The sequence below is a fragment of the Gadus macrocephalus genome, chromosome 1 (assembly GCF_031168955.1).
Source record: "Gadus macrocephalus chromosome 1, ASM3116895v1".
NCBI lineage: Eukaryota > Metazoa > Chordata > Actinopteri > Gadiformes > Gadidae > Gadus > Gadus macrocephalus.
The window spans coordinates 1,931,058-1,947,453 of record NC_082382.1 but is presented as its reverse complement, the minus strand read 5'-3'; the positions used below and the strand labels follow the sequence as shown (position 1 = coordinate 1,947,453).

Genomic DNA, 16,396 nt, shown 5'->3' with positions numbered 1-16,396 from the left:
AGGTATAATAAAATATATGTATTCTGGTCCTAGATGCAGGCTGGATTGATCAGTCTACCAGCTTGAGCAAATGTTGCTCATCCATCATGCATCTAAGTGGACACTTCCGCTAGTAAAACACAGGAAAAGGCAGATTTAAATTTTTCTTGTAATGGCTAGCCACACTGATATATGGTGGCATGATATCATCCCTTTAAAGGATTCACAAACAGTCCAAAATATGGATTCAGTAGACATGGAAGGCCCAAAGACGTACAGCACCCCAGAACGAGCCTCATCTTTGACACTCTCCGGTGTGGTTGCAGATCTTCATCGTCTTGATGAGGATTCTTTTTTAAGATAGATGGCCATATTAATCTACGATTTAAAAAATGACGCATTAGTATGCAAGGACAAATTAGTGTGGACAAAATAATCAAATAAATGCACAGAAATTTTGTTTGTTTAGGCGTCCATCCTCGTATGTAAGTTAAAGGTAGGAATGTCTATCAAATGCATGAACCTTTTTCCATAGCTGGTTCTCTTTTAATATAGTTAGAAACCCCGTTGCTAGGATACTTTGTTTGTGGTTTATGTTTGGGCCTCGCGAAGTGAGATACGTTAGTCAGTTTTAGTGATGGATTTAATGATTGATTCAGTCTGCGTCGGTCCGTTCGCCATGAAGAGACGTTCAGAATCGTTTGTTCGTTCGTTGAGTCGAGTTTCCGGTAGCGGTGGATCTAATCATGCAATGCACGGTTCTCAGCTGATGGTGCGTTCCTCAATCCTCGGACGCCAGACTTCCGATTCGAAAGTCAAAGATCTCCCAGATTTCTTGCAGCATTTCTTGGAGGCACGCCCCCTTTTTGTCTTCATCTTTCGGAATTCTGAGAGTAGACCGAGAGCAGGGATGACGCTCTCAACCAAATGCTTGCGCCCGTGAAGAGATTTATTTTCTTTGTATTTATACCACGTTGTTCATTTTAATGTCGATTTGAAATGCTCTGACACACTTGATTACATTGCTAGGCTGGCGTCCAAGGATTCAGGAGCACACCATGAGTCAGTCAGGCTCAGCTCCTCCCTCGTTCTCATTCTCAAACGATCGTGGAAGTCGGCCATCAATCAACACCACATTACAACTTTAACCAAACGCAGCAGGATGGGGGGCTGTAGTGGATTATTGGATATTTAACATATCAGCAAGATAATTAATTTAGCAATGATGGTGGGGGTCCCGGATGGAGAACAAACCATGAAAGAACGAGTATTATATTTGATTAATCTGGCATGACACAGAAAATAGAAAGATAGCATGCATTTACCATTTTACTAATATTGAATCTTATTATCGTACGCTCGCTCACTAAGCCTCTTCAGTCTTCACCACTCAGTCAGTGAATGATCAGCGAGTCAGCGACTGCTTTGTGGTATGGTCGTCTCGTGCTAGGTATGACTCGGAGAGTGGTAAATGTTCAACACGTGGTTTATTCTAACAGAGACACAAGGTAAACAGGCTTGCGTTCTAAATATTTTGGGAGTGGGTGGAATGGTAAATAAGCCACGCATACATGTTCTAGTTTAACCAGGTAAACCTTTGGTCTGTCTTGGCTTAAACGGAAATGGCAAAGTGGCCATGTTTGTAGTCTTTAACTTATCTGCAAAATCATTAAAACCTTATACAGTGTGATTGGAATGTCATTTTTTACTTTGTTTCCACACTGTGTCCCACAATGTACATTACGTTTAACACACACATTACACCTATCAACATGCTGACAAAGGGACCATAATGGAAATAAGCCCATGGGCTTTTTTGTGTCCTCCTTTTGAAATGATGTACATTTTGTACACTTACCTTTGTACATGTGTGTCAATAAAGAACAATCAATCATATGGTGTTGTCCATTATGTGGTGAAGAAATCATTCATAACTGTGGTTAGCTTGAAACATCAGAAATAGCATAGACTAAAATAATTTACATCACGACTAATGAGGAGTCGAGTCTGAGAACGATGTCGTTGTTGTTAAAGATTCGTTCGGTCGAGAATGACCCATCACTAGTCAGTTTCTGTGGAGTTACCAACTTACTATACCTACCGTTCTGAATTGATGAAAGTGAGTTGGTTGAATTAACCGTGGCTTATACACTGACTCCGCCTCTAATCTATAGATAATATAGATTATATTATAATCGTTTTATTCTACCTTCTACAACGTAGGTTTCACCCCACTCTGTCCGTAGGCGGAATCAAACGTTTAGCTCCGCCCACATTTAGCCCAACCCCGATCTGCGTGCTGTAGTCAGGTGCAATTGGCCGGCGGCGCGCGGAGAAGTTTGACAGCGCGGAGCTCGCGCATCGTTGCCACCAAGAGCTGAACACGTGACCATCCCCGCCTGAAGCCCGCGGAACAACCCGTCGTTAACCAGAGTTACAGGACGATACCGTCAGGTTTTGGATATTACTTTAAACAAGAACAACGTTGTAGTTGGACCGAGTCTCCATGGAGATCGTTCAGGTGGGTCTTTGGGCTTAACGTTGACTTGTTTTTGACAGAACCTGTTAGCATTTCCTTAGCATTTCGTTAGCGAGATAAGGGCTAACAAGGGCAGGGCCACTCCAAACAAGGTGAACGACAGGTAGCTTGGTGTACCGGATATATGCTATACATATGTTGCTCTCCTTAATTGATTCAACAATGTTTCCACTTTATCCCCCTCCTCGTCCTGTGTAGAGAGCTGTGTCGGGCTTCGCTCTGGACCTGGGACCCATCAAGGAGCCCCTGGGGTTCATCCGAGTCCTGGAATGGGTAAGAACATCAACACGTCACTCGTCTGGTTAACCTCTTTATCCTGATGGGTCTCCACCACGTTAACGTGGTAATGTGATGCACTTCGAACAAGGCCAGCACCAGGGCTATCGTCTTCGTATTGTGCATGCGTGTTTAAAGTGAGGTGCAGCAGGCCTGCATAGTACTCCCAAGAGTAAGTAAGTAAGTAGATACTTTATCCAGTAGCAATAGACAGTACAGTCGACAAACAACAAAATGGACAAAGAGTAAAAGTCAATAGAAAGTGAGCAATATTGCACATAATTAAAAAATCCATACAGAAAATAGCCAGAGGTAGATATAAAAATAGATAAATAAAATGCAATTGCACATGAGAGAGAGAGAGAGAGAGAGAGAGGAGAGACCAGAGAGAGGAGAGAGAGAGAGAGACCAGAGAGAGAGGAGAGACCAGAGAGAGGAGAGAGACCGAGAGACCCCTACGGTTCAATGTGTAAGAAGAAGGCGTACTTTAACGCCACATTATCTGGTCAAGGGGACAGAAAGGTGCCTGTGTCATTGTCTGTTAAATGGCATTGAATACACATGTTCAACATACAGTAAGTGCAGCTTAACATCTAAGGTTAGTAAGATGTTTCACTTATTACGTAGCTATACTTCGGAATAACCTTGCATTGACTTTGCAGGAAATAAAGACATTTTTCGAGGACCAAATACCAACTCAAAACGTAGTACATGCAGCAGATGGCTTTATGGCTGTAGTAACGTGAAGTGAGGTCTGTGAGGTTTACTTGGCTGCTGTGCAGACTAAGGCCACATGCCAAAACATAAATAGCATGGAACTGTGAATACTCTGGCACAATTAACATCAACACATTCTTGGTATTGCTACTGCATGAACCGAGTGTTATTCATCTTTGAAAGTACGTTCGCTAGTTCATTGAATGGTGTCAACCTTCAGTCCCCTTCACTGATCTAGAGCTCTATCAACTTTTATGCCGAGCTGTATGGGGAAGTCAGCAGTATACTGTGTGTGTCTAAGGCGTATTCAGTTGGAGTGAACTGAAGGACCTGATCTACTTAGTAAATGATAAAGTGCAGTGTACATGGTCTAGTCTTTTCCTTAGTTTATTATAGACCTAGTGCCCCTCCCCGCTAGGGCTGCTCGATTATGGAGAAAATCATAATCACGATTATTTTGGTCAATATTGAATTCACAATTTTTTTTAGTTTGAAAACATGATGTATTTATGTCTCTCCCAATAACACTTAGTAACTGAGAACTTTGAAATTTCGCCTTAAAAAAGTGTACAAAATTGTCAAAATGAAAATGTTCAAATCGAAAATAATGTAAAATGAAAATAAATAATTGAACTCGATTATAGTAGTTTTGTTATTGTTTGACGCTAAAATCGAATTCGAAATTCGATTAATCGGCCAGCCCTACTCACTGCTTTAACAGCAGAGGTAGTCCTTGGCTCGACGATGGTCACTTTCTATAGCCATAAAGTGTGGCTGGCAGCGGTGTCATGGAGCTGAATAGGGGGGGATGGGAGAGGCCCGACGTTCCTGGGTAAACAATGTAGGTGGTCCTTCTGACTCTTATTTACCTAAGGTGTGAAGCGATCAGTTAAGAGGCGTCATTTTTTTTAAATGTCAATTTGGGTTGAAACCTGTTCATAAACACGCATAATCAATATCAACATTACAATAACATGGTTATCTAGCAGAAACTTTTATTCAAAACGACTTTCAGATGAGGCTGAGATCAATCAAAGCATACAACAACTATTGATTATTCAGATCCAAAGGAGGGCAGCTCTAGTAATAAAACGCCTACTGTTATCCAAATGTAACCTGAGATTAGCATTTAAGAAGAGTTTGTGTGTTTTTAAATGTTAATTAGTTCCCAGTGGTTGAAATACAGTAGATATGGGAGAGTGCGTTCATTTATTTGTAAAAGGTGAGCTACACCAATGAACTGCTAACTAATTATATTGTTTGGTGGAAATTAATTGATATAGAGAGCACTAACAAGTTGATCTTCCAGCGAGTTTCAAACCTAACCTGATTAATGTATTTGCATTAGGTACGCACCGATTGTGAAATTCTGGGCCGATACCGATGTTTAAAATAACAATTTGGCCGATAGCCGATGTTTTTCGTTGTTGTTATTTATTCCCCCTTTTGTGCCAGGGAAACAAACCCTAACCCCCCACGCATGCACGCTGACACGCACCTCGTATACACGCTCACACAATGACACAGGGATAGGCTTTTATGATTTGTATAAAATCCATCTGTTTATTTAAACAACTGCGCCAAAAATTACTTCACACGGTGTGCGTAGTAATTTTACTATTTATGTGTTAACCGCATTCGGAGTGTTGATCAGCTGAGAAATAGTCCACCAAGGACGTTGACGTCGCTTAGCAACCGAGGACGATTGCGGAGTGATACTACAGAAAAAAAAAGCTGCCCGCTTGCATGTGTGGTTGTTTACAAACCACACATGTGGTTTGTTTACAAACACATGTGGTTTGTTTACAAACCACACATGTCTCGAAGAAAGATCAGCGATATGCAGTTTGTAAGACATGTTCCAGTGACATTTCAGGAGGAGGAAGCATTAAACATGTAAACATCAGCCACTGCCATCGGTGAATGTCATCTTATTTTCCGATAGGCCGATGGCAGTCAACAACGCCAATATCGGCCGTTACCGATGTTCGTCCGATACATCGGTGCATCCTTACTTTGCATAGCTTATAAGGCAGAGAATTAGTACACAGTGTCTAACCGGTGCTGGCTACGCCTGGTGGTGTGTCTCAGTCACACCCATTGTGGTTTTATGCAGATTTAGGTTCAGTACTGGTATTTGTTTGAATATTGATCAAATACTTTATCAGTTTATAATATATATATGTATATATATTTTCTTGGATGGCATCCTTTATTTTAATTTTCCTACACAATTACCAATCATAGTCATCAAAGCCATATTATTTTAAGACGGTTCTGCTAATTAATTAATTGTTCAAATTCTGTTATCAACTTCATCGTATTTGACCACACCCACCAGTTGGTTTTCTTCATTGTTTTACTGAATAAAACCATAGGCTGAATGTCGTGGGCACGATGAGAGACCTCATCACATTTTGAAACAATAGGTAAAATCAAAATCACTTTAGGTACCTGACCAACAACAACTACAAAGGACTGTTCCCATGCTCGGTAGTCATGAACAATTATCCTCAGACTGGGCTTTCTCCTAATCTTCCAGGTGAAATATGATGGAATCTCTGTGATCTTCCTGCGGTTTCTTATCTCTCATGCCCTTCTTTGTTTACACTTATTGGAAGGACACAGTGGAAAATATCTTGATCAGTGAGAGTCTGGGTGTGATAAGTATCGGCCAGAACAGGGGTTGGCTAGGAGAAGATTAGGCATGCTTAATTTTTAGGCAAGGAGACGTTAGGCCAGGGGAAGGAAAGGCCATAAGAAGGGCAGGGTAGGAGAAGAAATGGCTAGGAGAAGGGGTAGCTAGGGAAAGACCTGAGGAAGGCAGGCTAGGAAGAAGGCAGGCTAGGAAGAAGGCAGGGTGGAAGAAGGCAGGCTAGGAAGAAGGCAGGGTGGAAGAAGGCAGGCTAGGAAGAAGGCAGGGTGGAAGAAGGCAGGCTAGGAAGAAGGCAGGCTAGGAAGAAGGCAGGGTGGAAGAAGGCAGGCTAGGAAGAAGGCAGGCTAGGAAGAAGGCAGGCTAGGAAGAAGGCAGGCTAGGAAGAAGGCAGGCTCGGAAGAAGGCAGGCTAGGAGGAAGGCAGGCTAGGAGGAAGGCAGGCTAGGAGGAAGGCAGGCTAGAAGGAAGGCAGGCTAGAAGGAAGGCAGGCTAGGAAGAAGGGTAGGCTAGGAAGAAGGGTAGGCTAGGAGAAGGGAATTCCCAACTGCTGGCCCCGTTTGTTAGCTAACTGCTCCTTATGACCTGCAGAACGTGCTTGGGCAGATGTTGGTGTGGGATGTGAACAATGGGTATGATTCTGCATAGGAAGTTGGGAAGCAGCAGAAATCACATGACTCTATTTAACGCTGCTTGCTAAGGAAAAGGCCTTTTTAGGGAAAGTGTCGTCCTTTGTCTGAATGAATCCTGTTTCAAACTCAGAAGTCTCCATTACTTATTCAATTATTACCCCTGTGTGTGCGCACACACACGCACGCACACACGCACACACACACGTATATGTATATATATATATATTCTTTAGCATCCTTTGTCACACTAATCCAAAAGTCGGATAACACTAGCTTTTTTGAAGATGGAAGATGGAAGCCACATCTTTTTTGTCCTACATTCATGGGATCATTTTCATAAATCAGCCCATGTCTTGAGCCCCTGCTACGACCCCCTGCACTCAGCTGAAACCGTTCACGTGGTGGGCGTGGGTGGGGTGGGCACGGCAGATGGTTGAGAGAATCTTCACCCACCATCCAGCTGGCCCGGCAGCCTCGACAGAGGAGCTCTAGTTGAAATCCTGCATTGCCAAAGAGCAGATACTCATACCAATGCCTTTCTGTTTCCTGCCTTTCAAAAATAGGAAGGGGAATCAACAGATACCCCATCTGAATAACCTAGACCCACCCCACGATGAATCAAAACTCATATGTAACCAAGTGCTATAAAAAGTCTGCCTGGACTCACCCAAACATGAAACCCAATCTATGCCAAGGCCATTTCATAGTGGGCCTGGATGTGTCTAACCCTGGTGCTCACTGGTGCCACACGGAGCCAATGACAAACGGAACATGCTTCACCAGAAAATGGTGCTTCCTGCAGTTGGATTTGAGTCCAACACTAATTGAAACGATCGAATATCCTTCTCAAAGTAGCTTTCAGTGTCTGATCTTATTAAAGACTAGAACTGACTGAAGATCACTATAAGTTGGTTTGTTTTCTTTGCATGCTTGTGTATTTTGAAGCCCAAAGTTTAGCTTGAGTAAGATGTTCTTCTGTCTGTTAGCCCGTATCTGGTCAGCCCAGCCTTGTTTGCTCTCTCAGCAGTCCTGAGGGAGGGCATTTCCTCTCGGGAAACAGGATGTTGAAGAAGGCATTCACAGCGCAGGGAGACCTGGTTATATTTCAGAGTGGGGGGGGGGGGGGGGGGGGGTTAAGCAACAGGGCATTGATGCTGTCTCATTTTTTTTGTGTAACTTGCTTTAAACAAAAAACCAGAGCAGGCTATTTGCATTGTATTGGAATACTCAGTCACTCAATCTACATCTTTTATACACAGATTTAATCAGTAAACATAATTGTAATGTACTTAATCTTCACTGATCTTTTGTTGTTAGAATATTGTATAAGCTTTGCCTTGATTCTAATGTTCTTCTGTCATGTTTTTATGTGTACAGGTGTTCACCATATTTGCGTTCGCCACGGCAGGGGGCTATTCGGGGAGCACCCACTTTACGGTCAAATGCCCGGATAAGCCAATGGAAGTCAAGCCCAAGTTCTGGTACCCTTTCAGGTAGATTAATGGTTAACGCCTCACGTGTTTGTTTTTTTGTATGGTCTCTGTTATAGGGAGCTCAGCGATCACCAGCAATTTCTCCACTTTCTAGTTTCCCAAGGAAACAATGCAGGTTCATGGTGATCGGTTCAATTTAGTGTGTGTCTAGATGCTAACCTAGACACAGATGTTTAGTAGTTACAATGGCTTCAGTATACCATGGAGGACTTGACAATCGTATAATATGCAAAGAGCATTTCACCGTGGATTGAAAAGTGTACTACTCGGCTGGCCAATAAATATACGACGGATTGTTCTTCATTGCGCATGTATTTAAACCATAATCTGCTGTCCTCTATACGACCCAATGTCCCAATGACATGCTTTTCACTTTGTTCTTTTGCATCCATTGGAAACAAAAGTAAGTAAATCCTGGTGAGTGTGGCACTCCCACTGTCTCCTGTCGCTCATCATTGTGAGGGAGTCTGAGTGCGACATGAACAAAATAAGAAATAGGACCATAAGGGATGTACTGTGCTGCTGATACGATGACGAGCATCTGTGTCAACCGACCAATCAAAATGTATTGTTATTATTAGTCTATTGAGCATGTTTATTAACATATTCCACATTACCCAGTTAATATGCGTAGCATGGATGCCAAATACGTAGAAGTGGCATTTCTTTCATTAGTCAAATGCATGGCTCTTAGTACTATAGTATCCTAGCTGGGGATAAAGTGTCTGATCCCCAATACGAAGTGTGATCAAGCCAGTTGGTGTCCTTGCTCCCCACATCTATTACCTCTAAATCAATCCCCCTATCCCACTTTCCTTTTCTCCCCAGGTTGGCCGACAGTTCCTACCGCATGCCAACATGCAATAGCACCCAAGTGGAAGTAACGTACCTCCAGGGTGACTTCCGCTCCTCTGCCGAGTTCTTTGTGAGCGTGGGGGTGTTTGCCTTCCTGTACTGCACCGTCACGCTGGTCCTCTACCTGGGCTACCAGCATGTGTACCGGCAGACCAGTCGCGGACCCCTCGCCGTGAGTGCTGGGGGGATACTTTAGGACATTGGCATTTGTAATATGATGATGAAATGGAAAATGGTTTTAATAAACTGTAATTTTTATGACATGATTATCAATAATGATCACTATTCAGTGGGTTGTGGAGAACAATGCACCCCAAGTGCACTGGTAGTAGATATGATGGGACTTGTCCGGGATACGAGGACTGGGTTCGGTTCTCAACTTGATTTAGTTGCTTAACAAATTGTGATTTGAAATAGTAACGTGTGATTAAATCCTTGTCTTTGTGTTGAAGCAGTTTATTTTGTCAATCATCTTTCTAGATCTTGATTCGCAGCTTAGTTTCTTACGATCTTTAAATGGAGAGTTTGCTTTTAATGTGTGTGAGACTTCCTATCAATAAAATGGGACTGAATAAGAGTCATTGGTGCCATTGAATATTGTTGTTTCAGATATTGTGTAATATCTGAAATGGATTTATTCATTAATTGGAGTTGCCCTGCAAATGATCCAAAATGCTCCGGAATTGAATACACCGAAGCTAAGCTGCGAATAGATCTTGATTCGCAGCTTAGTTTCTTAAGATCTTTAAGTAGAGAGTTTGCTTGCTTGCTTGATTGATGAAATGATTTATTTGTGTATTAAGTTGATCATGTTTGGACCGTTTTCTAGTCCTGTAGAGGCAGTGGGGTTTTCTTTGGTTGGTGCGGTGTTCACTCAGTCGCGTGCTCTCCTCTCAGGACCTGGTGGTGACCGGTGTGTTTGCCTTCCTTTGGCTGGTGTCCTCGTCAGCCTGGGGCAAGGGGCTCACAGACATCAAGTTTGCTACCAACCCAGACCACCTGATGGGCAGCCTCAAGGAAGAGCATACCGTGGAGGCATACGCCTCCATGGGCCGTCTCAACGCTTCTGTGGTACGTACACTCAAACATCTACATTCCTGAGGCTCCATTCACACTGTAAACCTTGGTGCTGAATTTCGATATATTGCTCAGACCCGCAAATATAAGATTCCAGTGTGAACTGGTCACAGTCCGAAACGACCAGCATGCAGAGAAGAAGAACACTAACAAAGATCTTACAAACGGAAGTGGCCATGGAGGTCACTGAGGTCAGAATTTATGATTTAGTTTATCAGTGGCTGTGCAGTAGTGTTGACATGGTGGGGACATCTTCACACTGGTGGATGTTCCTCTGAGGCCCCGTCCACACAAAGCCGATTTCATGGCGAAACCGCAAAGGTCTTGTACGGTTCGGCCTTCCGTCCACACGAAGCCGGCGAATCCGCTGAGCGAAACCGTAAACTTCTGAAACCACCCTCGGAGGTGGTTTAAAATCTACCCGGTTTCGTTATTTTTCTTCTGGATTTCTGTAGCAGAAGCAGCGCCCCTTATGGGCCTGGAATGTGTACTACAGCGTTTCTACAGATCTACCCGGTTTCGCTTGACTCCGTCTTTACGGAGATACTCCGAAACCGGATAGATCGAAACCGTAACGGTTTCGCCTGTTTCGGCTTCCAGTGGACGGGGCCTGAGAACACAGCGGTTACCACCAAAGGGAAATTTCAGTCAGTCAGAGTCTGCGAACACCACTGCTCCAGAATTGCTTTTTTATCAACTGATGGTATTCGGTGGGGGTTAAGTTCGTTGTAACATGTTATTTTAGTATCTCAATAAGCAAATGTAGAATATCCCGTAGGATTACAACCCACGCCAACTTTAGGATAGTTTTTAAGTAACCTTGATGTTCATGAGCGTTATAATGAGCGATGTTGTATATGGAAGGCATCACACACTGTTGGGTTAGACTGAGCTTAACTCTTACTCTGACCGCTCCGCACAACCACACATACTCTGTAGCGTTATACTGAGAAGCCCATCCCCCTCTCGGACACGATTATCAAAATCAACGGCCGTTCAGAATGAGCTCTGCAGGTCCGCACACTAAAGACTCTTTTAGTGTTGACTTGTTTGAGATTATCTTTTCTTTTCATCACTTCCCTTGAATGTGGTTTGTATCTCTTGACTCTTGTTCTGCTGCGGGGATGTGGGTTCTTTGTACCGCTCCTTCATTTTTATTTTTGTATTTGTCGAGCAATTGTGTACAGTGTCAGAGTGGCAGTGTCAGAATGACATTAAACACCGGCGTAAAGTAAATTAGGGATGGGAACAATGGAGGGTAATATCTATTGATAGACTTTTTTTATTTTATTTGTGCCCACTGCGTTTTGATTCTGTGTTTGTTCACGGACTTGGAGCCTAAGAGGCTTTTACGTACATTCATCGGAAATGGAGAACTTCATTTTGAACCAGAAGGGATGGCTTCGTTCCAATCGGTCAAACAACACCCCCTCCTACACCTACCCACGTGATACCCATTCGATTTACAACTCGCATAAAAAAATGTCAACATTCAACCTGGGTTCTTGGCAAACTGGAAACATCCTTCAATACAAATTGAGCATTATTTCAATCCCAGAGCGTGTCGGCCCACGTGCATTATGACAGCCACAGTTCTTGATTCCAACCACCACCAGCATCTCACAGAACAGGGTTTGGTGAACAAGATGGTCACTTGTGATGGAACCATTTTGTTGCTCTTGCCTAATATTGTTCCATGATTTGGTTCTACAGTTTGACAACTGCTGAACCAGCACGTTTAGGTCACTCTTTATGCCTCAGGATGCCCTCTTTCTGAAGTCGACTTGAATGATGAGCACCGTTATGAATAGTATGTTATGTGGTCTGCTAAATGAGCCGTAATGTGTCCACCAGGGACAGAAAGAAACGGGGGCACTGGGCATTTAGCAGATAGAAAGATTCAAATAGTTAAGTTGTTCAACTTTTAAATGGGACTGAATATGAGTCATTGGTGCGATTGAATCTTGTTCTCTGAAATGGATTTATCTCCTGTCATTAAATGGAGTTGCCCTGCAAATGATCCAAAATACTCTGATATTGAATACACCGGGGGTGAAAAAAAACCTTTCCAAAACCACTTACATTTCCTACCCGGGGGCCTCATGTACTAGGACAAAAAAAATCTGGATGTATCAATCCTTGCGGAAGCATAATTTCACGCAGATTCTCTTTGTGCATCCCAATTAACGTAAAATTGAGCGCACATGCACAAGCCCGACTCTCCATCTCCTCCCTCATTTTATATGCTAATTAGGATAGATAGGCCTGCAGTAGTGCCCTCGTTAGGAGAAAAGAGGAAATGGGGAAAGGAAGAAAAAAATAAACGTTACTGAATGCGAGTTGGAGGTGTTGACTTCGGAGGTAGATGGCAGAAATAAGATCTTGTTTGCCTCCGGAATCAGCACCAAAACCCCAAAACTAGCTTGACAGAAAAATAATTAGTAAAGGGCTGCGCATTGTTTTGTCCGGGGTCTTGGTCGTCTGGAAGGTTCATCCCCTTGCAGAATGGCACGCCGTGCCTGTGTGCAACATTGTGCAGAACCCCACATGCCCGCACAATGCGGCACACCTTTTCAGGGTGATGGAGCAGTATCCCCCAGCTCAGCGCCACCGGCTTTTCAGCTTCACTATCGCTCTTTCCACGAGTGCGTGCTGATGATAGGTTGTTCCCATTCACCCAAGGTGTCAATAATATGTACATAATTAAAAATTGACAGACTGGTTCATTGATGGATCGATTTTAAGTAACAATGGCTTGTGCTTAGTCCACGCAACATCAAATAATAATATTGCAGTCAAGCATTTCACAACAAATGCGTGAAGAGAGATCCATCAGCCCAGATGTCATGCTTGCTCCTGAAAATATGTAACGTTTAATAAACAAGTCATCACTGAAAATAATATTGCTGAGGCTTCCAATTTCCCATTAATTCCAATATTGATAATATAGTTTTATGGGTCTGTTTAAGTTTAGCCTAATATCAACAGTGTCACATGCGTAGTGCATGGAAGTGCATTTAAGGTCACGCATCCCGACGTTCAAATCCACTTTCAACTAGCCTCATATTGCAATATTATTTCATGACTCTTGATTGAGTAGGCCTAATGTTGTTGACTTGCAGTGCCTCTATGGTTTTAATAAACTGTAATTTTTATGACATGATTATCAATAATGATCACTATTCAGTGGGTTGTGGAGAACAATGCACCCCAAGTGCACTGGTAGTAGATATGATGGGACTTGTCCGGGATACGAGGACTGGGTTCGGTTCTCAACTTGATTTAGTTGCTTAACAAATTGTGATTTGAAATAGTAACGTGTGATTAAATCCTTACAATATAGTTTTATGGGTCTGTTTAAGTTTAGCCTAATATCAACAGTGTCACATGCGTAGTGCATGGAAGTGCATTTAAGGTCACGCATCCCGACGTTCAAATCCACTTTCAACTAGCCTCATATTGCAATATTACTTCATGACTCTTGATTGAGTAGGCCTAATGTTGTTGACTTGCAGTGCCTCTATGTGCCGCTAACTGACAAAATCCACCAGAAATGTGAGTAAGCCATGCATGAAGTGGAGGACCGCACTTTCTCACGTCAAGTCTGTGTACATCCGAACGTCTTACGCAGCTTTTTTGTTGTTGTTCTTTGTTGTTTCTCATGATATTTTGCCTGGAGCCACTTGGTCCCTTATGCCTAAACTGAAGGAAGCCCTAAATCTAGTGTAGACCATTCATTTTGGAAGCCTTCTTTGTCATATTTGTGAAAAATCCTTCGCTACCCCGACAGCAATTAGTAAATAAAAAAAGAATTAAATCGGCAATCTTTGGCTTTCCCAGGCCTGAATTGTACACGAATGAGATGATTCAACTGCCGCCCTGTCCATCTACCTGCCATTCCCTCACTGCACACGATCGGAGCGTGCCGGCACAGGGAGGCACACATATTGCTGAACTACTCAGCTAGTCTGGGATCTTTTCTCCACAGCTTTTATTTTTTTTAAAGGTAGACTTGCACACTTCAAGTTGAAGTGCACTTTTCTTTTTGTGACACATTTTGAGGTGCTGCAACTTCATTGGCTACTTGAGAAATGATAAAGATGATTGGTTGCAGACAGCGAATGACATGATTTTGTGTATCCTAGTTGTCCGACAGAGCAGCTCTTTGGGCAAGGGACTGATTCAAGAGACTGCCACCATTTAATGACGGATAAATCATTCATAGATAACATCAGCTTAACTTCTACAAAATACTGCTTCAATTATGATTGATTGCTTATTGATGACAATTTCTATTTTCTCTTCCTTTCTTTCAGATATTTGGCTTTTTGAACCTGATTCTGTGGGCCGGTAACTGCTGGTTCATTTACAAAGAGACGCACTTCCACAAGGACCCCAACGCTCCGGCCCCCATGCAGGAGGGAGATCTGCCCGGGCCCTAGACCCCCATTCAGGGGTCAAACACATCCTTCATCAATGGCCAAATACGCTTTGAGCCTAACAATCGTTCTTAAATATACTAAAAAGGAATCCACCGTTATCCATCCCTTTTCCTCGTTAGCCACAATTGAATCAAAGTTAACCAATTAACGTGCCAACCATGTGATTTAGTTTCTTGATTTCACAATATGAAGATTGTTATTAACTCAATCATATGACTAAACCCTGTTAGTGCCTTCCATTGAAACTACCATTAATTATCTCCACTAACCACATGTTTTTACACTACATAGAAAAGACTAATTTAGCAATGTTTTGTTGCAAGCCTTTTATTGAAAGGGCTTTGATTAATGGCCATAAGTGGTACCTTGTAAAGATGAGAATCCTCTTCCTTATGAAATGAGAAATGCATCAGAGCTTGGGTTGCAGCTCTTCTATCAAAGCTGTGACACAGCACCGTGATGCAAAGGCGACGAGAGCTATTACTTGCTAAACTAACCTTATTTGGCAATATCGAGCCACAAATATGTCTACCTAAACTGTTGGAGAATATCCACCCTGATTTGCTTCTAATGGCCACAAAAAGGCATGAAAACATATATAGGATCCACCCCATAATGGCCATGCCTTCACCAATGGGAAAATTTTACTAATCACACAACCAGTGAGTTATGTTATTTTTGTCAATATCCATACAGGTATTGATAGAGTATGTGCCTTATTCTGCTCATGCTACATTTTGGGTTACATTGTTATTTATTTTTAACATAACAAGTCAGACACTACGTCTGACTTGTGTGTGTTGAAATAACATCTGCCATTCAATCCTAGGAGCAGAGAGGCACAGCTTCCATGTTTACGTATAACTGTTGCTCACAACTTGTCCACCTTCCACTGGGGGACTGAAGCCAAACACTATGACACTAGTCAAATGGAAGTTCAATTGTTTCTTTTTATTGTTTTATATTCTGGAGGGTATAAAAGTAGGTGCTGTGGTCATTATACAGATCTTTTTTTCAGGGTTGGTTTTGGGTTTGTTTTCCTCATAAAAGCATTGCGCAGCTTCCTTGTTTTGGACTTGCGGTCCAATCGTGCTTTAGTATTTTGTCACACCACTGTGTAGCTAGTGGGGTTCACCTTGTCGTGAGTACGAGTCACATTGGTGTCAGAAGGGGGTGATGTAATTATGTCATCCTGCTGTAACGCTAGACGGCCAGCTGATGTCACTGCCTGTATGAGGGCCTACTTTAACCAGACGGCCTCAATTAGACTCAAAGCAGCTCTGGCTCTGGTTGTACAATTTTGTGGAAATTGTTGATGTTATTTGTTACCTGCTTTGTACTACAAATGTTCTATGATTATAAATGTAGTACTGTGCTTTTCAGAGATGGCTCAGAATTGGTATTTGGTAAATTATTGTCTATGCAAATAAGTGCCTTGTATGAGCTTTTTTATTTAACAGCCTGTGCCTTTGGATTTGAAGACAAATTACACCAAAAGTAGTCTCACTTGTGATGCATTAATAAAAATAGAATTACTATAATTTGGCTCAATATTAAAAGATGAATCTTAATGTTTCACTATCTTTACTAATCTGATTATAACATTGATTGTTCCTTTTCTTATTTTGCCTTACTTGGTTTTGCCAAAAAATGAAAATTGAACTTTCTATCCTTGTTTACTAAAAATATATATTCATGTTTGAGCTCCCTCTGTTGTGACTTGGCTCCTTGGCT

General features: G+C 42.4%; 1 protein-coding gene across 1 annotated transcript; it reads left to right on the top strand.

Annotated features, from left to right (window-relative positions):
- The first annotated feature begins 2,262 nt into the window (after window positions 1–2,262).
- On the top strand, window positions 2,263–16,373 carry sypl2a (synaptophysin-like 2a). The gene is made up of 6 exons (XM_060061984.1): window positions 2,263–2,500; window positions 2,717–2,791; window positions 8,173–8,288; window positions 9,117–9,315; window positions 10,041–10,214; window positions 14,537–16,373. Exons 1-6 carry the CDS (start codon window positions 2,486–2,488, stop codon window positions 14,660–14,662), a joined length of 705 nt encoding a protein of 234 aa, XP_059917967.1. The 5' UTR covers window positions 2,263–2,485; the 3' UTR covers window positions 14,663–16,373.
- The last annotated feature ends 23 nt before the right edge of the window (window positions 16,374–16,396 follow it).

Excerpts from the sequence above, each read along its gene's own strand:
- sypl2a (XM_060061984.1), top strand. Across the intron at positions 2,792-8,172 it reads TCATCCGAGTCCTGGAATGG|GTGTTCACCATATTTGCGTT; the intron begins GTAAGAACATCA and ends TTATGTGTACAG. Across the intron at positions 10,215-14,536 it reads GCCGTCTCAACGCTTCTGTG|ATATTTGGCTTTTTGAACCT; the intron begins GTACGTACACTC and ends CCTTTCTTTCAG.